The sequence below is a fragment of the Sinocyclocheilus grahami genome, unplaced genomic scaffold (assembly GCF_001515645.1).
Source record: "Sinocyclocheilus grahami isolate Dianchi unplaced genomic scaffold, SAMN03320097.WGS_v1.1 scaffold2266.1, whole genome shotgun sequence".
NCBI classification, from domain to species: Eukaryota; Metazoa; Chordata; class Actinopteri; order Cypriniformes; family Cyprinidae; genus Sinocyclocheilus; species Sinocyclocheilus grahami.
Genome location: NW_015507445.1, coordinates 42093 through 66480, shown reverse-complemented (window position 1 = coordinate 66480; position 24388 = coordinate 42093). Strand labels below are relative to the sequence as shown.

Here is a 24388-nt window from a genome sequence, read left to right as displayed (position 1 = left end):
AAAGGTGAAGAAAATGAGACATGTCGATTTTCTTTATGACTTTTATATTCAAACACACCTGACTCAACTAATCCACTCATTAGTAAAGATTTAAAGACCTCAAATGTGTGTGTCAGATAAGAGAGAAATCAAAAACATGCAGTGTTGGGGTCTTGGGTATTCTTCAGGACCAGGATTGGAAACCACTGCTCTAGTTCAAATGAACAACAGCAGCAGTTTCTCAGAGCTCAGCGATATAATTCTGCCAGAAAGACTCAAAAGGCAGGTGAATGTTTACATAGTATTTATTCTTGTATGATTCATGTCTAGTTGTATGGAAAAGTTCTTTGCCATAGGCCCTGTGCTTAGTCCAAATCCTAGGGATGCAGATTTGGCTGGTCCTGCCTGAAGATGAAGGCAGGGACAGAGCCTACCCTCTGACGGATGGACAGGGAACAATCTGGTGGTGGTGGGGAGGAAGGTGTGCACTCTAAAGGGACATTTAAATTTTTCTGCCCTTATTAACCTCTGTAAAAATATTCAGCATAGTGTTTGTTTTTCCTATTTATTGATATCTTGTATCACTGCTATTGTGTTAATAGCTGATACGTCTTCTCCACAGTGACACCTATTGAAATTTTATAAACTCTTTAATTATGCAGTAATAATTCATTTGAAACAACACATACTAGACTTTTGCATTTTCTGAAGGAATAGTTGGTAGTGTTTGCCCATGTAAATCTCATCCTGGTTGCCAGTGCTTAATAGTGTTAAAGGCAGGCCTATGCTTAATTTCTCTCAAATGTTCTTTAATAAGCAAAATGAATGAATTCAAAATTATTATGTTGTGACGAGTCTTTGGGGATGATATAATTTAAGGACAGACAGAAGGACAGAAACTTTTCATAATTTAATACTATGCCCTGGGAGTATAAACTTTACAGTTGAGACTGCAAACACAAGATTACAGTGCTATATTTTAATTTATACCATGGTCTGCCTGAATTCTCGATTCTGATTGGCTGGCAGGTATGCATTAAAACTCTTTAATGCACAGGTAGTTCCAAGTCAGTTTAATCATTGTTCTATATTAATGTGCTGCTTTAATTGATGCACACAAACCCACACATATCACTTTCACACAAACACTCACAGACATACACAGAGAGAGCGAGAGAAAGGGAGAGAGAGAGAGCCGGAGATCGCAGATTGCATAAGACAAATACGGTCACCCCCACAACTAGTAAAACTATTATTTGTGCAGCCCTGCTGTCTTTTGTGTAACTGTGAATCTCTAGCACAGTAATAAACAGCTGTCTTAGTCTTCAGGCTTTTCACCTGTAAATACAGCATGTTTTTGCTGGTGTCTTTGGTGATGGAGAACTGTCCCTGTAGAGACTGAGCAAAAATAGTGCTAGTGCCACCATCAATACACCCAATCCACTCCAGTGCTTTCCCTGGTTTCTGACGGATCCAGTGCATCCAGTAGCTGCTCATTGAGAATCCAGACACAGTGCAGGACAGAGTCACTGATTCTCCAGGCTTTTTCACCACAGAGTCTGAGGAGGTCAAAGACTGACCACTAACAGCTGAAAAACATGGAACAAGTAATGTTAGATTATTTAGAACAATGAAATTAAAACAGTAATATAGAACTAATGGGAGTTTGTCACATGAAATAATTATCAGAAGTCCGTACCATAGAATCTCCATTACCACAGTAATACAGTGATAGGGTACACTGCAGCTGTGGACACACACAGCTTATAACAAAGTCTTTCAGGAGTCTGGGAGACACTGACCCTTCCCACAAAATATTTTGCATCTTTGCAGGTTTGCAGCTCTGTAGTTTAACACAGTAATCTGATAATTATTACAGTAGACAAGGGGAGAATCTTCACTTATGTTTTAATAACTGAGCAAAGTTATATTACTTCATCATGTTTACATTTTGTACTTTTTTTCTCATGGTGTGTTATTTGATATTGACCCAACATGACGAAAGTTTATCAGCATTGCTCAGTCATTTTCCATACAGTTTCTAGCTCAGCAGGGAAGTTTTTTCTTGATTTGTGCTTTTTCTTTTTCCCAGATGAATGTCATTACACTCTTAAAAATAAAAGTACTTCACGATGCCATAGAATAACCTTTTTGTCTAAATGGTTCCATAAAGAACCTTTAACATCTGAAGAACCTTTTTGTTTCACAAAAGGTTATTTGTGGTAAAAGAAGGTTCTTCAGCTGGGATGTAATTTTAGGCTGGGAAATCTCACACTCATCCAGGCCACACAGAAAAAAAAGGGGCCAAAATTGTACCTTTTGGGGTACAACAGCTTGTCACTGGAACAGTTCCTTTAAAATTACATCTTTGTACCTTTTTTTTTACCCCTAATAGATACATATTAATACCTTAGAGTAGTCATTCGTACTCTTAAGGTACTAATATGTAGGCCTACCTATTAGGGGTAAAAAAGTAACAAAGATTTCCTTTCAAGGGCACTGTTCCAGTGACAAGCTGTTGTACCCCAAAAGGTGCAATTTTGGTCCCTTTTTTTCTGTATACATTATTTATGTTATTATTGTTGCTCTGCAGTTGCTTAGGTGCCTGGGCTGGTTGCTAGAGTGTTCAGTGTGGTTGTTGCTATGCGGTTGCTAGGGTATTTAGGGTGGTTGCTAAGAGGTTGCTAGGGTATTCTTGGTGGTTGATAGGGTGTTGCTATGTGGTTACTAGGGTAGCTGGGGTAGTTGCTAAGGTGTTGCTAGGCTACCTGGGTTGGTTGCTAAGGTGTGGCTAAGCGGTTGCTAGGGTACTAAAAGTGGTTGCCAGGGTGTTGCTAAGCTACCTGGGGTGGGTGCTAGGGTGTTGCTATGCGGTTGCTAAGGTGATCAGGGTGGTTGCTAAGGTGTTGCTAGGTGGCTGCTAGGGTACTCAGGGTTGTTGCTAGGGTGTTACTAGCATGTTGTTAGCATGATTACCAAGTTACCAGCATGTCTCTAGCATTATTAGCATGTTACTAGCATGTTGTAAGCATGATTAGCAAGTTACTAGCATGTTGTAACCATGATTAGCAAGTTACTAGCATGTTGTTAGCATGATTAAGCATGATGTTGTTAGCATGTTAGTAGCATGATTCTAGCATGATTAGCATGTTACTAGCATGGTGTTAACATTTGGTTAGTGTGATTAGCAAGTTACTAGCATTGTGTTAGCATGTTTCTAGCATGGTTAGCAAGTTATTATTACTTTATTTTGCAACGTGGAAGTAAATACGTTGACGTACTTCCTTATAATGTGTTAAACTTCCGTTTCGCTAGCCGGTAGGTAAGGAGCTTAGGAGTGATGTGGTGGGGGCACACACACACAGAACACTAATAAACACTGTGATGGTCAATATTTACCACACCCGTGGTGTATAACACAGTGGGAGGATGAAATGAAGAAGTGGCCTGCCATAACTTTTTAATTATTTAATTTTGTCGCTTGGAGTAGACGGGTCTTCTATGCGGAAGCACTGAGGCATATCAGTACCTGCACAGCGGAAAAGTCGGTCGAGTGCTGGTACATGAAACAGAAAGCGAATTCTAAAAGCAGATGTGAATCCCAGTAGTGTTATTGTCTGATCCAAAACTTTTTATTTTGGATGCAATTAATCATTTGACACCCCTATTCAGAATGTTTTCCATTTGTTCCATGAGTTTTGAATAAGTGACAAATTGACGATTATTTACCTAGCATTGCTAAACTGCATAATTTTCAGTAGGGGAAAAAAATCTAAATAAACTGCACCTTGACATTTTAATTGTGTGTTTGTGTGCATACATAAGGAGAAAGTAGTAATATAAGATCTTGAAAATATTTGTGTAAAAACAGTATATTTAATGGTTACACTGAATAATTCCAAACAACTACACAATGTATCCAAAATTACTACACCGTCCTAAATTTCATATAAAATGCCATGGAATGTAAACTCTCATGTGCTCCTCCATTGTATCAATCCAGTAGGAGATAATTCGGCTCACTACACTGTGGGACACATCAAAGCGTTCAGCAAGATCTCCTTGAAGGAAATTCAACTTCAGCTTCATCATGGTCATCCGACTTTGATCCATTATGTGCATCTTAAAATTGGAAGTGTAGAATTTAACATGTTCTTTAAAGACACTAAGGGTGAAGCCAGTGTACAATAAAGAGCTAGTGCTATTCTTGAGAATGGCAAAGGCAAAGGGATCTTCACTGTGGAACTGTGTTGTCTTGTGTAACATTATTTTTACCCCTGAGGCATATGTGTGGTCTGTCAATGCCTGGACCTCCCACTGAGTACAGACATCACTGTACTGAAGGAGCAGCTGCAATGACGTCTCATGGTCACCTTGCTCATCATCTAAAAAACACAACACTGAAGTCAATCAGATGCTCAGGAGAAACTGATAAATTCTCCACCCCCTGTTTACAAAAAGTATTACAAAAAAGTAGCAAAAGTATGTTATACATGGCACCATGGTGTTCCAGTCGCAATACAGTGGTATTTTTATTCAATACAATCACAGTACCTGGCTTTAAGGGATAGTTCACCCAAAAATTAACATTTATCATTTACTCAACCTCGAGTTGTTCTAAACCTGTATACATTTCTTTGTTCTACTGAACACATTATTTGGAATAATGTTAATATACAAACTATTCTTGGATCCCATTCACTTCCATAGTATTATTTCTTACTACTATGGAAGGGAATGGGACCCAAGATTTGCTTGGTTACAAACATTCTTTGAAATATCTTCCTTTGTGTTAAGCAGCAAAAATAAATTAACACAGGTTTGGAACAACTAGAGTTTAAGTAAATTACAGAATTGTAATTTTAGCTATACCTCTGTGCGCTTTTTTGCAACTGTTTTCTACTGTTATCAACAACGTCAGCGTTAAGAGCGTTAAGAGTCAACCACGTCTAAAACGGCTCATTCTAACACGCCCCCACATGTCTAGGTCACAATGTGGGAAGATTTGCATAACGCCGCCCAAATGTTCACGCAAAGAAAGAAACGCAAATGTTCTCGCTGTAGTATTGTTGTTGCCGCCACCGCCATGTCGTGAAGGCGCTGTGTGTTTCGTTGTGAAAGCAAAACTACTTTGTTTGGCCTTCCAAAAGAGGACGATATCTGCTTCATCATGCCTGGAGCTGATCTGTACTGGTCGCTGAGAAAATACATCAACTTTGCGCTGTGGATCGCTGGATCGGCTTTCATCGTGGACGAAGCGGAGTTCAGCCCGGGGTCGTCACATATGGTTGCCGCAAGCCCTCCCGACGCTCCTTCATCGAATCCGCCAGCCGCGCCGTTCTCAATCCTGCCGGTCTCTGCTCACTCTAGCCCGCCATGTGTTTCGTTGTGAAAGCGAAACTACTTTGTTTGGTCTTCCAAAAGAGGACATGACTAAATCAGTGGTTAAGTTGTATTTACAACACTGTTCCAGAACACTTCAACCCAAATATTCAGATGTGTGCAGCACATTTTATGGAGGACTGTTTCCTGGTAGAGAAGACTACAATGCCGGCTGTTCTGACTCAAAGATTGTAAGTACGTTTTCATTTAAAATATTTGCCACTAATGATTAAAACGCGAGTTTTGGGCAGTGTAGAGTAGCGCTTGTTTGTAATTTCTCCGATCACAAATGCAGACATGGTTTTATGTTTACGCGGCGGGATGCAACGCAATGCGTGAAAAGGCAGTATAAGTCATTATAATCAGTAATTATGTCCCCACTGGATGCAAAAAAAGCCTAGTTTATAATACTCCCGGTGCTCCCGATGGCCAGTCCGGGCCTGTTCTTCAGATTATAAAAAGGTAGGAAAGAGATGGTTCTTTAAAGAACCTTTGACTGAATGGCTCTTTGTGCAACCAAAAAAGGTTATTCTATGGCATTGCTGTGAAGAACCTTTTAAGCACCTTACTTTTAAGAGTGTAGTATCAGTGTCATGCTTATTTTGTGGAGTAAGGATTGCAAGATGTTCAGCTTACGTAACTTGGATGTCCGCACCATTTCTCACGATGAGTTTTTGAACAGCTGCCTGTATTTGTGTTTCCACTGTGTCTCTTGCACAGTAATACACTGCAGTGTCTTCAGTCTTCAGCTGATTCATATGCAGATAGAGATTAGAGCTGTCCTTAGATGCTGTGAATCTGCCCTGCATCGACAGAGCTGAGCCTTTGTTAGAGTCTGAATAATAATAAATAAGCCATTCCAGTCCTTTTCCAGGGGCCTGACGGATCCAGTGCATGTAAGTGCTACTAACAGTAAACCCACTGCAGGCACAGGTCAGTTTGTAGGAAGCACCTGGAGCCACAACTACTGACTGTTCAGACTGTGTGAGCACAACCTGACAATCAATACCTGTGGATAAACACAACATTTAAAAAATAATTATGAATATGTATTTATTTACACTTAGAAAACAGTTTGTTTTGTTCAGGGGATTTACTTACAAGACACAGCAGCCAGCAACAGCAAGAGAAATGAAGTGAACATGGTTTATATGAAGGCTGAACTGGTGATGAGTCCTTCACTCAACAGTGTAGCTGTTTAAATATGAAACAGACATCAGTTCATTTGCATTGAAACCTTGAATTAGCAAAAAAAAAAAAAAACTGTGGAGTCAAAAGAGCTTGAGACCATTGAGGTTCATTTCATGGACAATAGTACCACCTATTGATATGGAAATTGTACTTCCGTGAAATTAATAAATGTTTTTGTTTGTTTGTTTGTTGTGTTCTGGTGAGAGTGGGTACAGAACTAGACAGACTCAAGTGACCTACAGAAATGCTGTTTTCTAGCTAGTTTTCAGTCTTGGCAGTTTTTGTGTATAGTACTGCAGTCATTTCAGTCACTGTGTCTCTCTTGCACAATAATATACAGCAGTGTCTTCATTCTTCAGGCTGTTCATCTGCAGATACACCTGCTTCCTACTGTTGTCTCTGGAGATGGTGAACTGTCCTTGGACAGACTGAGAGTAATATATAGACTGGCTATCATGTCTGATCACTGCCAGCCATTCCAGCTCTTTTCCATGCTTCTGTCTGATCCAAGCCATCCAGTAGTTAGCCATGTCCAAACTAGAGGCAGTACATGTGAGCTTATGGGATTGTCCAGGTTTCATGACTGCAGCCTCAGACTGAGTCAGTGTTTGACACCAACAATCTGCAAAAATAAAACATGATCACTGTGTGTAAATTCAGATAAAAGCAGACTGGAAACTAAAAAACTGGAATCATACATTGAGAAGCCAGCAACAGTATCGTGAATCCCAAGATTTTGTGCTCCATAATTGTGTACTGAAATATTGAGCTGTACAGTGATACAGACCTGATTATGAAGAGTTCAAGAGAATGATGAATTTGCATAATCCAAAATTTAAATAATTAAATATTCAGTTAGGGATGTCTTGAGTTTAGATAGGGGCATCGTATTACAGAGTCACATACATATGCATTTTATGGATCGATACAAGGCATGCAAAGTAATGAATTCAAATCTTTGTATATCGAACAATAATATTTATTCATTTGTTTAATGTGTATCTGGTAACATTCTGGTATTTTTAATTGACTTTTAATTTTAAAATAAATAATTACCAGTTCTCTAAGAAATGGATATTGTCATTAATTACTCATTTCCTGTTGTTTCAAACCCATATGACTTACTTTCTTCTGTGGAACAGAAAAGTAAATATTCTGGCTGCTTTTTTCCATATAAAATAAAACAGGTTTGAGTCTGACAAAGTCCAGAATGATTAAATAAATTGCATTAAATGTATCATTATTGTAGTCATTTAACTTCTGCACTTCTCCTTTTGTGTTTTAAGAAATAAAATAATATAGGTTTGGAAAGATATGACACATTGATTTGATTTTTGATTATTTTTGGGTAAATTATTCCTTTAATATGAAACATTCAGTTTTTATTATGTGTGTTATGGGAATTATTGGTGTTCATCTGGTGAGCACTCCATCATTAAAGGAATAGTTCACCCAAAAATAAATAAATTGCAAAACATTTACTACACGCATTACAAACTTCAGCTTTCAGCTTTACAGCTTTTCACGTTAATTGATGGACTAGAGTTGTGTTGTGGATTACATGTGGATTATTGTGATGGGGTTTTTTTTCAGCTGATTGAACTGTCATTTTGACAGCACCCATTCACTGCAAAGGATCTATTGGTGAGCAAATCATGTAATGTTAAGTTTCTTCAGATTTGTGCCAATGATCATCTACATCTTGGGTGAGTGTGAGTACATTTTCAGCTAATTGTAATTTTAGGTAAAATATTCCTTTAACCCTTTGACGCGTACGATCACACCGGTGTGATCAGTCTTGGCTGGTTCCTGGAGCGTACGATCACACCGGTGTGATCAGTCTTGGCTGGTCCCTGAAGCGTACGATCACACCGGTGTGATCAGTCTTGGCTGGTCCCTGAAGCGTACGATCACACCGGTGTGATCAGTCTTGGCTGGTCCCTGAAGCGTACGATCACACCGGTGTGATCAGTCTTGGCTGGTCCCTGAAGCGTACGATCACACCGGTGTGATCAGTCTTGGCTGGTCCCTGAAGCGTACGATCACACCGGTGTGATCAGTCTTGGCTGGTCCCTGAAGCGTACGATCACACCGGTGTGATCAGTCTTGGCTGGTCCCTGAAGCGTATGATCGCACCGGTGTGATCAGTCTTGGCTGGTCCCTGAAGCGTACGATCGCACCGGTGTGATCAGTCTTGGCTGGTCCCTGAAGCGTACGATCACACCGGTGTGATCAGTCTTGGCTGGTCCCTGAAGCGTACGATCACACCGGTGGTGTGCAGGAACAGGAAAAGCGAAATAAAAACGATCCATGTGTCACACAGATCTATTGTGGCTGCGTTGTGTCACATGACAAGCATGACGCGTCGCCATGGAAACAATAAGGCGATACATTTTAAAATAACGGTCGCCTAAAAAAAACTCACGCTGGGGGCTCAGCTAGAATATTTTAAACTCACGTGTGAAAGGGTTAAGAAAAATTTGCTTTTGTTGTTTATAACCTGAATTAATAACTTTAAGAATGAGAAAAACAGTGCAAAAATGGTATCAGAGTAATTTATTATTTTACATTAAATAACATAAACAATAAATTTAAATACAGTCTAAAATACAGTCCCTCTCCCCCTCCTGTGTTTTTGTAAGGGTATCTGTATGAAAACAAGCAAAGTTAATCTCTTGCACAGTAATACACTGCAGTGTCTTCAGTCTTCAGCTGATTCATATGCAGATAGAGATTAGAGCTGTCCTTAGATGCTGTGAATCTGCCCTGCACTGACTGAGCGGAGCTCTTATCAGAATCTGAATAATAATAAATAATCCATTCCAGTCCTTTTCCAGGGGCCTGACGGATCCAGTGCATCCTATAGCTACTAAGAGTGAATCCACTACATGCACAGGTCAGTTTAACAGATCCACCTGGAGACACAGTTACTGACTGCTCAGACTGTGTGAGCACAACCTGACAATAAACACTTAAACAGAGAGAAAAATGCTTTACATATCAAATTAACTACAATACTGACGAAACAGGATTGGATGTTACATTGTAAGACTGCCTAAATAAAACCCCTAAACTAAAAACACTCACTGTGTACAGCCACCAACAACAGCAGAAGGAGCTTTATGGAGAACATTGTCTCTCCTCTTCAGATAAATCACTCATTTACCAGTTGTTTAAATAGAAAATATGGCATTTGAGTTTGCATTGATATATTTGCTCATGCATGGGGACACACAGAGTGGGTGTGTTCAATCAAACAAAACCTGAGTGTCAGTTTTTATTTAATTTTTTATTTCTTTCATTTATCATGAAAGGATGCCCTCTTCTGGCATCTAAATTATTCTTAAATGTGGGATCAGTTGTGCACCCAAGGTTGTTACCTGACATTTAGCAGATTAATTTAATACAAAAATATAACTGATTTACAAAAAGGCTAAAACATCAACTGACCCATTCAGTGTGCAGTATTTTATTTATTTATTTGCTTTGATTTTGCCATATTGGCTTTGGAATTATGTCATAAGATGGAAAGGATCTGCAATGTATAACTCTGTTTTATTGAAAAATGTGTTCAGTGGTTCGGGGTTTTTGTACAGGTCCTGTGACAGGTTGTAGCACAGTGTATCGCGAGCACAGTAATACACAGCAGTGTCCTCAGTGTTTTTTCCTGTTAAAATAACTGTATTGCTGGAGGATTCAGAAGAGAAACTGATCTTATTTTTGAAAGAATCTGTGACACGATTGCTGCTGGAAGTGTGGTACCAGCTGATCCATTCCATCAGGAATTCCATTTTCCACTTGAATGTCTGATCCAGTTTGTGTAGCCACCACCTGAGGCTGAATATCCAGTGATCTTACAGGGCGATGGTAAACGTTTCCCCTGGTTTTACAACCATTACAGGAGGCTGATCCAGCTCAATGCAGAAAAGACCTATGAACAACAAATACAACATTTTCAGTAATACAAACTAAACTCCACATTTGATTTTCTAGAAATGTTTATTATTGTTTATATATATATATATACACACTATATACAGTAGTATACTCACAGGGTGCAGCTGCTAAAACTAGCAGTGCTGATATAAAGTACAAGATGCTGCTTGTATTTGTACTGTGCTATGGCTCTGTAAAACATAAAGAGCTTTTATTCTGTCTTTGTGCTCCTGTTAAGGGCGGAGATTTGCATTGATGCAAACATCTGATATTAGTTCTTATGGTAATTATGAATGATAATGCTAAATTATTTGTCTGATTTTGTACTTGATTTATAAAAGAAAGTCTTGAGAGTCTGGTGATTTTGTGGTTATAATGGTTGTATCATGTTTCAGTGGAAAACTGTTTAATAATCCTAAAAAAAACCTCTTTAAAAATGTACTGTACTCACAATCTCACTGCACTCACACGGATAAGACATGGTTTATAAGTGGAATTGTAAAATACACTGTAATGAGTGAATATGTGCAGTTGTTACCTTAAAGAATTATTTAAACCGGATCTTAACCACAGAAATAACTTTTGTTGGTATAGTCATGTTTTCAGTCATGTTAAATAATATTTTGAGTTGAATAAAACCAGTTAAGCTGATGTTCATTTGTTCAATGTGTTTAGACTTGTTTTGTACAGAGCTGTGGCTTGTTTAGACACTGTGTGTATCTTGCACAATAATACACAGCTGAGTCCTCAGTCTCAAAATTCTCCCCCTGTAGAAACACTGTGTTTTTGGATGTGTCCTGGGTGAAACTGATCTTGTTTTTCACTGAGTCTTTAATGTCAGTGCCACCACCACTACAAAGATATCCGAGCCATTCCAGTGCTTTTCCAGTGGGTTGACGGATCCAATTAATGTAATAGCTTGATACTGAAATCCTGCAGGAGATAGAGAATGATTCTTGAGGTTTCACAACCAAAGATGGAGGCTGATTGAGCTCAACACAGAAAACACCACCTGCAAATAACAATGAAAGAATGTGTTATTATTAGTTATGTCTCAAAACTTCTGTTAACAGTTATGAAGCTTATTTCATTGATTTATAGTTTAAATAAAGCATCAGTGAAGCTCACAGGATGAAGCTGCTGCCAGCAGTAGTAGAGCTGATGAGAAGATCATGTTTGGAGTAAACGCAGCTTTATCACTCTTACTGATCCACAAAGAAGATACTTGTCTTTTGTACAAAGAGGAAGTGGAGAATTTGCATACAGGTTTCAGGGTTGTCCAAGATGGCAGTTTGTTGTTTATTTGGTTTAGTACAATAATTGCTTTCCACATGAAATGACAGGATCTGTGATCAAATAAACATGAAGAAAACACACGGGAAATACATGTTACAAGCACTTTAAGACATTTTGTAGATTGTTTAATAAACAGATCTTTAACCTGTCTGTCAGGTTCATCTGATTTCAATGTTTAATAAAAGTATTGGTATAAATACTTAGTTCTTCAAGAATTTTGCTTATGTCCAACATTTCTGTATTTTTATCTAGTGACAATTTCATTGTGTTTGAATTTCTTTCATTTAATTTCACCTTAAATTATTTGCCTGATAACTGCCTCTTATTCTTTTCACATTTAAACATCAGGACTCTCAGTGACTCACAGCTGTTAACCTGTGCAGCCATACAAGGGCAAAGCACTGTAACTACACCAACACTGAGGGGAAAAAATCCAAATGATTGTAGTTAAAATTGTCTGCAACTTTTGATATTGTGGCCAAAAATGACTTAAGATACATTTACTGTATATCTGTTAAATAATCAAGACCTATACCACCTCCTTTGTGTGAATGCAAATTCCCTGTGATGCCAGATGATTCTTGCAGTGATTAAAAAGAAAAGTGGAAAGAATAACGATTTATGAATTTTATTCAGCATTTGCGTGTGTTCTGATGAGCAGCAGCAGTGGTTCTATCCAACACAATTATTCGATAATATACTTAGAGGCTTTTTTGTGCACCGAATTTCTTGATAAATAAATCAAATTAATGGTTAAAAATGCACTTTAGAGTCGATATTTTTATGTGAGGATCGATCCTTTCGATACAACATCAGTATCGAAAGTATCGATACTTGAGGATCGATCCGCAACATCCCTAGTCACAAGCCAAAAACTCCGGTTTCGCTGTCTACACGATAACACTGCAACCGGAGTTTTTGGAAATCTTCACCCTGGCAGGCGTTTTCAAAAATGTTCGGTTTCAGTGAGCTGGTGCTGCGTTTGCGTGTGGACGAACGGCCTAACCGCGTAGAAAAAACATGCTGGTTTAAAAATAAGGGCGTTCGTGTGGACAGGACATTTGAAACGTCAATTAAGACTGCTTGACAAGAGCGCCACCTCTCGGAAATGGAACAGTATGTCTCGTAGGAATGTGCCGAACAAGGCTTTTGAAGCAGTTGAGGCTTTTACAACAAACTGCGTTGATGCTTCGAAGCTTTTGATAAAAATTCTTACACCAACTGTATCATTTAGATCAGTGTTTCCCAACCGGGGTGCCGTCTGTCGAGAGCAGGGGTGCCGTGTAAAAAATATATATTTTTAAATATTTTTAAATTGCTAAAATGTTCAAAAAGCATCTATTATATAATATCCATTTCTGATGTCCCCAATAATTAGAGATGCACCGCTCAGGTTTCACTTTCACGTGGTGTGATGCTCTGTGTATTATCCCGCTCTATGTGTGCGCTCCGCTCAATCGCTCCACTCGTATACCGCTCATGCTCATCAGAACAGCAAAGTCCACTCAGAAATCAAGCTGACAGGAAACATAGATGTAGTACAGTATTGTTTCTGTCTGCTGTGCACAGCCCTACTGTGCTGTAACATGGTGTGGTATATGGGCTGCCCTCTCATTCATTGATCTGCTAACCGCTATGCTATGCTCACCTGTTCTGATAATAATAGCTTTCTAGCACTAAACATTATTTGGATAATTGGTAAAAAAAAAAAAAGTTAAATATCTGAACCCTACTGTTAGACCTACCTGAAAAACTAAAAAGCAATTTATTTAATTCGAAGGTTTAATTCGTTATTTTTTATTTGTGCTATCATTATTAATTTCTTTATTTGTTCTTAACTTTTATTATTACAGTATTTATTTTAAAAACGTAGAGTGCCTTAAAAATAATTATCACAACCCTGATAAAACAGGCGTATACTGATTTTCTCATCCTCCGATTTATAGGCTATCAATCCTGTTTTTATCATCATTATAATTTAAAATATGAATAAATTCAGAACAGGATTAGAATATAATTATATTTTAAATACGTTTTTTAATTTAATTATATTTTTAAATAAGAAATATTTTTTCTACAAGAACAACAGTAGTGTTTACAACAGCAAAACCACCATACCCTGTAAACTCAATAATAATAATAATAATAATAATAGGCCTAATATATTTCAGTTTCTAATTCCAGAGTGATTAAGAGGTGCAAAGAAAAATTTCTTTAACTTTTTAACTTAAAATTGTCTTTTCTGTTCTGTGTTTCTTTTTCAAAACTGCATCATGGCATTTGCTGCTGTCAATACAGAAGCATCCATTTCGATACACGTCTCAGCAAGGAGCACAGCCTTATTAAAAGCCGTGCTCCATGTGCCCCTTTTATACTTTGAGCACCTGCCCCTCCAAAGGTCTCTGCACGGCCCTGCAGGAAAGGTGGCGGTTTTTGTATTGCTTTGGCACTGAACTCATTCACTGTGACTCTCTAGCGCAGTAATACACAGCAGTGTCTTCAGTCTTGAGGCTGTTCATCTGTAGGTACAGTTGACTGCTGGAATCATCTCTGGACACTGTGAACCTGCCCTGAACTGACTGGGAATAGTACTTCTGAGAACTAGATGTGCCAATAGTTGCAACCCATTCCAGTCCTTTACCAGGTGCCTGTCTCACCACAGCTGGCCAGGAGCTGCTGAATGTAAATCCAGAGGCAGTACAGACCAGCCGAAAAGATTCACTTGGTCTTTTTACCACATCTTGAGACTGAGTGAAGGTCTGACAATGAATATCTGTGAGAGAGAGAGAAATATATAAACTGAAAAGTCAGAAAAAAACATAACTATGTGCTTGCTAAAAGCATATATTTATTATTAGTATTATTATTTAGAAAATAACAAACCATTTAAAAATAGTAATATCAAGACTGAATTAATTATTGTTGCCATTGCTAATGATGCTCTTCAACCAAAAAAAACACATACAGTCAGTGAACAGAAACACTTCGGTGGCACAACAGCTTATGAGAGATAAACATCACAGTTTTGCATGAACTCCTCCTCCAGCCTCAGTTCTTCTTTGTACCCGTGTATGAAAAAGAGATATTTGTAGGGATGGGTAGATCGACACCTAGTGTCGACACGTCACGCTGTCCCATACCCACGATCCATTTAGTGCAATGTTATAGTTATATCAGTCAGCATGCCTATATGTATGTAGTGTTTTTATGTGGTGTATCGTTGTTAATTATAGTACTACTATTAAAAACAATGACATGTGAATGTCTGTTGACTGAATGAAAATTAAAACACCTTGCGGGCTCAACCACTGTTCCCAAAAAGGATAAAAGTCCTTCCTTAACCACAGACATTTCTGCTGCTTGTAAATGCCGTCCTCTGTTGTCAACAGCTCACACTGGCGAAAAAAATATATTGCAAAATATATTAAATGCAATAACTGAATTTGTGTTTTTTAACAATGTGAATGTTTGTGTTCTTTTGTAAGGAAGACACAAAAATGGTGCAATGAAAAATGACGTAGGTCTAATTTATTGGCGTATTAAACATTCTATTTATGTGAAAAGACAAGTTTGATGCAAGTAAAAATTTATAAAATGAAGTCTTTATTGTCATTGTATTGTGCAAAATACAATAAATCTGGGAAACTATCGCTGCACACACACATGCCGCCTTGCTATGACACATATGCTTATTAAATAGACAATTAAACCTTACAGTGACATCCCAATGAACAAAACATCTAAATGATACAGTTGGTGTAAGAATTTTTATTGACCACCAGATAGCGGGTTAGAGCACTGTGTCAAAAGCTTCGAAGCATCAACGCAGTTTGTTGTAAAAGCCTCACTGCTTCAAAAGCCTTGTTCGTAGGGTTACCAACCGTTCCGTGTAATACGGAATCGTCCCGTATTTCCGTATTAAATCTATATGCCGTTCGTCAGTTTGAGCGAATGCGAAAGTTTAAAAAGAACAGTATTTATTCAAAATAAAAATTGTGTTAAATATACACAACTATTCAAAAAAAAGTTTGGGTCAGTAAATTTATTTTTCTTTTTTTTTTTACTTTTAGAATACTTTTATTCAGCAAGGATGTGTTAAATGGCTAAAAAGTGATATCGTTAGAAAAGATTTCTATTTTGAACAAATTCTGTTCTTTTTAACTTTTTATTTTATTTATGGAACACAGGTTCCAAAAATATATTAAGCATCACAACAGATTCAATACAAATCTAAAAGATATACCTCTGTGTGTGTGTGTGTGTGTGTGTGTGTGTACTGTATGTATGGATGGATGTATATATATATATATATATATATATATAAAATAGGCCTGTGTGTGTATCCCTTATTCTGTCCCTTATTTTTCTATGAAAAACCACGATTGTCCCTTATTTTCCTTTTCTGAAGTTGGCAACCCTATTTGTTTGGCACATCCCTAGATATTTATACATAAATAAATTAATATGTAACATTACATTTGTGACAATAAATTTGAATATGTGGCATTTATGAGAACATATTTCCTAAATTTTAATAAACTTTAATATTTTTAAAGCATTTTCAGATGGATGAAAAGTGTGAATGGATCAATAAATCCTTGTGTTAATGGAGATTACTGTATGCTGACCTGAGATTCATTTTCTCTGATAATATTACAATCAGAGCATTATGTGTGACAATCATGTGTGTGTTTTTTTCACCACAGTACTGGTGATGCCAAATTCATCAATGTTCACTCAGGCACTGAATTGTTTGCAGCGGCTTCTCACACTGAAATAGTGATGGGATTTTTTATGAGAAATATAACAATAAGAGCACTGAATTATGTGGATATTTACCTAAAATCTACAATAAGAAACAAAACTTGCAGACATCTTTTTTTGTTTATCAGCAACGAAGCAGCTGTAAAGACCATTTGTCCTTTTTTCCAAACTGTATAAAAAAAATAAAAAAAGAGAGAGTGGGGCTGATGAAAGGATAAAAATGCCTCTGGTATTACGTATCTCTGATTTACGTGTTCAGGTTTTTGTACAGAGCTGTGGCTTGTTTAGTCACTGGGACTGTCTTGCACAGTAATACACAGCTGAGTCCTCAGTCTGAAAATTATTTCCCTGTAGAAACACTGTGTTTTTGGACGTGTCCTGGGTGAAACTGATCTTGTTTTTCCACTGAGTCTTTAATGTCAGTGCCACCACCACTACAAAGATATCCGAGCCATTCCAGTGCTTTTCCAGTGGGTTGACGGATCCAGTGAACGCAATAACTTGATTCTGAAATCCTGCAGGAGATGGAGAATGATTCTTGAGGTTTCACAACCAAAGATGGAGGTTGAGTGAGCTCAACACAGAAAACTCCACCTGAAAATAACAATGAAAGAATGTGTTATTAGTTATGTCTCAAAACGTCTGTTAACAGAAGCTTATTTCACTGTTATAGATTGAATAAAAAATCAGTCAAGCTCACAGGATGCAGCTGCCACCAGCAATAGCAGAGCTGATGAGAAGATCATGATTAAAAATGATGTGAATTTTTCCTTCTGTGCCTCAGACACACTTCACTTTAGTACATGGAGCAGATGGAGTATTTGCATATACTGTAGTCATTTTGTTGTCCAAGATGTGAAACTTCAGTGCTTTTGCCATTTAATCTTTATTTTTTTTTTTATATCTGGAACAACTGCTTTCTAAAGAAAAAGGACAACATATGTTTGTACACACAAAAAAAAGATTAAGAAAATGAGAGGACGTCACTTTTCTTTAACGTGTCAAGTTATTAGATGTCCAATAAATACATTCTTAATATAAATATAAACCTTTGATGTTTTGATATAAAGGCCTATTTAGAGATTCTTATTGGTCGTTCAAGATGCATGCATGTTTTTATTTTGTTGCCTAATTTTTTTATTTTTTAATGAATAATAGTTTTGATCATTTTAAACACTGCAATTTTATAGCAATTTGTAGCACAAAATTGAGAAACCTCTTTATACATCTATTGTATAATCTAGGACTTATAATTTGATGTTTATCAACAAAATTATATAATGAAAGTTAAAAAAGTGCCAAATAAATGCATATACCAAAAATTTCAATGAATACAACAGACACCTCTTGGTAATGAAACAGCATGAGCACAACTCATTGTGATGAAACATATTCAACAAACAAATTAAGTGTAATACTTGGTATTTAATGGATTAAATGCACTCTGTAGTCATCTCTGGACACTGTGAACCTGCCCTGAACTGACTGGGAATAGAACTGAATGAGAATAGAAGAACTGGATACATTTATGAATACAATCCACTCCAGTCCTTTTCCTGGGATTTCTCTCACAACAGCTGCAGCACAGCTACTGATTGAAAATTCAGAGAGATGATCTATGCTGTCAGCAAATACAGACACATTACAAAGCTTATTGCGATGTATACAGCTGAAGCTAATACATAAAATAAAAATAAAATTATATATATATATATATATATATAGCCGATGGAAAATGAATCCCCAGGTTTTATAACCATGAGAGCAGGCTGATTTAACTCAATACAGTTAACACATGGGAACATACATTTAAAAACATTGTCATTAATTAATGAGTTGTGCACATTATTGTCACATTTCACCTCAGAAAATTACTGTGGACTGATCTTATTCTCACATTTATTTTGATGTACTCATTGATTTTTTTCCTTCCTAAATGAATTGACTTAAATTCAGTGGTGGGCCGTCAGGGCCAGCAAAGCCTTCTCTGCTGGCCTAAACACTATCAGAATCACTGATTTAGTTTTAATATATTTTTCCACGAATGTGTATTAAATTATTTCCAATAGTCTATTCTCTTCAGTTCATAGCTTTTCTCTTGGTTGCACTGCTTCCAGCAGTGTATGTTTATATTAGAGCGTTTATCCAATCATATTTCAGCAATCGTGTTGCCAGGGTCAAAGAAATCTGCCTTAAGGCCTTCAGAATCAACAGTGCAGGCGTCAAATAGTACACTACTTTTTGGTAAGGGACAGCTGTTGCATGACAACCTCATTTGCTCATGGAAACTGATGAATAAATAGTGGAATAGAGTGTGGGCAGAAACATAAATTGGTGCCTATGCTTACCGTTGTTCTGTTTCCTCTTTTTCTCCTCTATTTTTTGCTTCAGGCTGCCTGACAGATTTGTCCTCTTCTTTATGTTTAACGTGCGTGTTTATGTGTGTGTGCGCAAACTTTTTTCAGTTCATTCCTAAGTTGCGCAAGCTCAACTTCCATATGAAATGGATTAAAAACGCTCGGGTCCCGTGTTCTGCTCTGCTCCAGATCATACATGTTGTAATCTACAGCACCGCGAGGCCACACTGTACCTGTTTGAAAAAGGTGGCTGAGGCAGCAAAAGCATAACCAGTGTATCGAGAGAGGGTGTCCCATAGGGGGGATGGAGAAATGTCGCTGCGTGTTATAGCTATTAGAATTAACATTCCTTTTGGTTTAAATGGTCGGCCATCGGGGGCCCCAGGCATTTGCCTGCCCCATTGCTACGCCTCTGAAAGTGCCCTCTCTCAACAGTTATCTACAATAATATTGTGGTCAATAAAACAATGCATTTGAATTATAATTAATATGACAATGTGTACAAAACAGTAACAAAGGATTCAAATCTCTGAAAAATACCTGTGTATTTTTACTTATATCTGTCAGTCTGAGACATCGTTGTCATTGCATTGCTATAGATTGTGTGTGTCTTAAACAAGTTCAAATTCATTGGATAATGTGAAGTGGAGCGGTATCTTCCTGATCTTATTCATAAATTGGTTGAAAACTACATATTCACTGGTGTTTTCTGTTTTTTTTTTTTCAACAAACCTGCTAAAATAGAAGTTGTCGCATTAATTGTAAGTAGTGTTTAATTAACTCCCATTTACACACGTGGTCAAAATAGTTGGTACCCTTGGTAAATATGATCAAAGAAGGCTGTGAAAATAAATCTGTATTGTTAATCCTTTTGATCTTTTATTTAAAAAAATCACAAATATCTAACCTTTCATTGGAGAATAAGAATTTAAAATGGGGGAAAATATCATTGTGAAATAACTGTTTTTCTCTAATACACATTGGACACAATTAACGGCACCCTTTTATTCAGTGCTTTTTGAAACCTCCATTTGGCATAATAACAGCTTTGAGTTTTCTCCTATAATGCCTGATGAGGTTAGAGAGCACCTGACAAGAGATCAGAGGCAATTCCTTCATCTAGAATCTCTCCAGACCCTTCAGATTCCCAGCTCCATGATGGTGCTTCTCCTCTTCAGTTCATCACTCATTTTCTAGAAGGTTCAGGTCAGGGAACTGGAATGGCCATAGCAGAAGCTTGGTTTTGTGCCCAGTGACCCATTTTTGTGTTGCTTTTAAGGTTTGTTTTTGGATTATTGTCTGGTTGGAAGATCTAAACATGGCCCATTATAAGATTTCTAACAGAGTCAGTCACTTTTTGATTTTTTTATCTGTTGGTATTTGATAGAATCAGTGATGCCGTGTGTCTAAACAAGATGTCCAGGACCTCCAGCAGAAATATAGGCCCACGACATTAAAAATACAGCAGTATATTTCATTGTACACATGGGGTACTTTTTATCCCTGTGTGCACCAAACCCATCTTGAGTGTTTGCTGCTAAAAAGCTAATTTAGTTACATCTGACCATAGAAGCCAGTCCCATTTGAAGTTCCAGTAGTGTCTGACAACAGAATATGCTGGGGATTGTTTTTGGATGAGAGCATTTTCTTCTCTTGATTTTTTTTTCTTGAAGCCCTCCCAAACAACATGTGGTGATGTAGGTGCTGTTTGATACGGGGTTTTTTTAGGTTTTCTGACCCTGAGACTCAACTATATTCTGCAGTTCTCCAGCTGTGGTCCTTGAAGAGTCTTTAGCCACTCAAACTCTTCTCCTCACCGTGCATTAGGACGATATAGACACACGTTCTCTTCCAGGCAGATTTGTAACATTTTCTGTTGATTGGAAATTAATTATGACCCTGATGGTGGAAATGGGAATTTTAAGAAGCTCTTTTCTTAAAGCCACTTTCTAATTTGTGAAGCTCAAATATCTTTTGCTGCACATCAGACATATATTATTTGGTTTTTCTGATTGTGATGGGTGATTAATTTGGAATTTGGCCTTTGTTTTTTCCTCCTATTTATATTTCTGTGAAACAGGAAGCCATGGCTGGATACTTTCATGTTCATAATCACCCTGGTGTGCTCAAAATTGTGAATATGAATGGGAATATATTTCAGATATATTTTACTCATAAGAATGTGTAGGGGTACCAGTAATTGTGTCCAACATGTATTTGAGAAAAAACATTTATTTCACAATTATATTTTCCCAAATTTTAAATTCGTATTCTCCAATGAAAGGTTAGATTTTTGCGATTTTTAAATAATAAAATATCAAAAGGATTAACAATGCAGATTTATTTTCACAGCTTTCTTTGATCATATTTTCCAAGGGTACCAACAATTCTGACCACGTGTGTACATACTGCATATTGGTACACCGTTTGATGACACTATCATTGTTGGTTAAATGCCAACAATAAAAGCCCAAGTGCCACCAACAGGCCTATTATGTGAAGTGTAAGCTTAAGAACTTGCAAATGACTTTAGAATTTTAGAATTATATATATATATATATATATATATATGCCCCTTACATTTGAGCCCCTTCTCCCGAATAACTCTACACGTCCTCGCTTTTGTTCTATAATGTCTTTCAATGTATGTTTTTTTAGTATTGACCCAATGTGGCAAAGTGGGGCCAGAGGATGGTTGAAAGATTAATTGTTTATGGACATTCACCAGCATTGTTCAGTCATTTTCAGCAATCAGTTTCTAGCTCAGAAAGGAAGGAAGCTACACTTGTTGCATCATATTGCATAATGAAGTTATGACGTAGAAATTCTATTATAAAAATGCCTAGTTCATTAATTCTATAAGAGAAATTTAAAATACTGAATATTATAGACTGTACAGATTATACTTAATACTGAAACATACTGTAGAAAACAGACTAGTCTGCACAGATTTACTGAAAACCAAGTGTGAAAAGTAATTATTTTTTTATAGGAATTACAATTACATTTAATGACATGTTTTTGCATTTAGTACATTTAAAACACCTCAGATGGGCCTTATGTTACTTTAGAGCTTGCGTAACTCATAGATTGAGCTGCCTGTATTTGTGTTTCCACTGTGTCTCTTGCACAGTAATACACTGCAGTGTCTTCAGTCTTCAGCTGATTCATATGCAGATAGAGATTAGAGCTGTCCTTAGATGCTGTGAATCTGCCCTGCACTGACTGAGCTGAGCTCTTCTCAGAATCTGAATAATAATAAATAATCCATTCCAGTCCTTTTCCAGGGTCCTGACGGATCCAGTGCATGTGAATGCTACTAACAGTAAACCCACTGCAGGCACAGGTCAGTTTGTAGGAAGCACCTGGAGCCTACTACTGACTGTTCAGACTGTGTGAGCACAACCTGAGAGTCAATACCTGCAGATAAACACAACATTTAGAATTTTAAATATGGATATTTACACTAAAAACAGTTTGTTTATCCAGGGGATTTGCTTACAAGACAGCAGCCAGCAACAGCAAGAGAAATGAAGTGAACATGGTTTATATGAAGGCTGAACTGGTGATGAGTCCTTCACTCCACAGTGTAGCGGTTTAAATATGAAACAGACATCAGTTAATTTGCATCGAAACCCTGAATTGTGAAATCACTGGAGCTTGAGACTATTGAGGTTCATTGTATAGGCAATAGTATCAGCTATCTTGGTATGGAATAATATTGTACTTCAGTGAATAAATGTGATTATTTGCCGCAGTCATGTGTGTGCAACCCCTCAGTTCCATCAAACAGATGTGACATTGTGTTTTGTTCATGAGAAAGTGGGTAAAGGTCTTTAATAAAGTTGTAGAGTTTTAATGGGTTGTAGTAGAACAGCAAACACAGATCAGCACTTTTTTTATATATCAGGTTGTTGTTGTCGCAAAACCATGCTGAACTTCTTGTTGCAAAACCATGCTGAGGGTAAATAAATATACATATATAATTGAAATATTGAAAAATATGTTTACTTGTATATCATAATTTATGTAATTTTATATTCAGTAACATACAAATATAACTATAGATGTGCATGTAATAAAATTTGGTACTGTGCATGTATAAATATATTTGAATATATTTATATGATGTACTGTATGTTCACATTTATATGTATATATTCATACAGTATACATAGAAATATTATCCATTGTCTTTCCGTCTATTGTGTATTTATGTACATATATAAAGTCTGATAAAAGTTTATAAATATGTGTTCAGCTATAATAAAATGTGTTATGTAAAATATATGATATTATATTTTCAGAATATTGTTTCATAATGTCATGTATGGCAACTGTTCAGGTTTTGTATCTTGCTGATTGATCAACCCTCAAGGATTTGAATCTATGCTCTTTATGATGTACCTTAATTAATCAAGACCTTTATACACTCATTTCTGTCATGGCAACTCTTGAAGGGATTGGCATAATAATGTACATGACAATGATGATGTATTTGGTCTTGGCGGAATAGATCTGCTACGCTGCTGCTGCTGCTGCTGTGAGCATGTAAGAAATATTGCTGCTGCAAATATAACATACATGAAATAACCCCCATATAGCATACATGAATCACCTCATAGCAGATCTATACAGGTGGAGCTGGGGAAGGTGGAGGGTTTCTGAAGCAAGCTGCAACTGCTAAGGTAAGCCCTATAGTCATATATTTGAATGCTGAGCAGTGAGCTCATTGGCTACCGATACAGGAGAGAACCAATCAGCTGTGCCATGTGATAATGTCATTAGGTCAGATTGAGTTAGACCTATCGGACTGCGCCATCTTGAGTTTCATACCAGAACTCTAAACTGTATTTATTTGAGAAGCTACTTATGAGAAAGTATTTAAATATTTCAAATAATATTTCTAAATAAGTATAATTTGTTGACTGTGGTAAGTTGCTACAGTGATCTGATGCATGAATAGTTTTTGTTCAGTCCTGCAGTCTTTCGTGTAACAGTGACTCTCATGCACAGTAATAAACAGCTGTGAAAATATTTAAAAGCGAAATCATTCTCACCTGACATAATCATCAGCAGAACTCCATACTGTAACATTTCCATTATCAGCCTAAAAATGTTCTGATGTTTTCTTATGATTAACCAAAAAGCAAAATAACTTAATTGGTAAGTTTCCTGGTTATTATTCTTATGAAATCTTAATATCAATACCAGTAGCTGCCAGCATCATAAGCAGATGTGTTAGTGACTTAGAGATGATGGTTTGATTTTCTAGTTCAGTGGCTCCCAATCCTGGTCCTGAAGAACCCCCACCACTGTGCATTTTATATGTCTCCTTAATCAAACACACCTGATTCAACTCATCAGCTCATAAGACTCAAAGACCTCAAATGTTTGTGTTCCACACAGCTCAGAGCTATAATTCTGCCATAAATCAACTGCGAACATAAAAGAAAAAGACCAGTATACACTCCAAGTGTCAA

General features: G+C 37.1%; 1 gene segment (V, D, J or C); it reads right to left on the bottom strand.

Moving 5' to 3' along the window:
* Positions 1-917: 917 nt before the first annotated feature.
* LOC107574549 (Ig heavy chain V region XIG14-like) lies at positions 918-24002 on the bottom strand. The segment is given in 3 exon segments: positions 918-929; positions 1318-1568; positions 23966-24002. Coding segments are annotated over 3 exon segments (300 nt in total).
* Between the last annotated feature and the right edge of the window lie 386 nt (positions 24003-24388).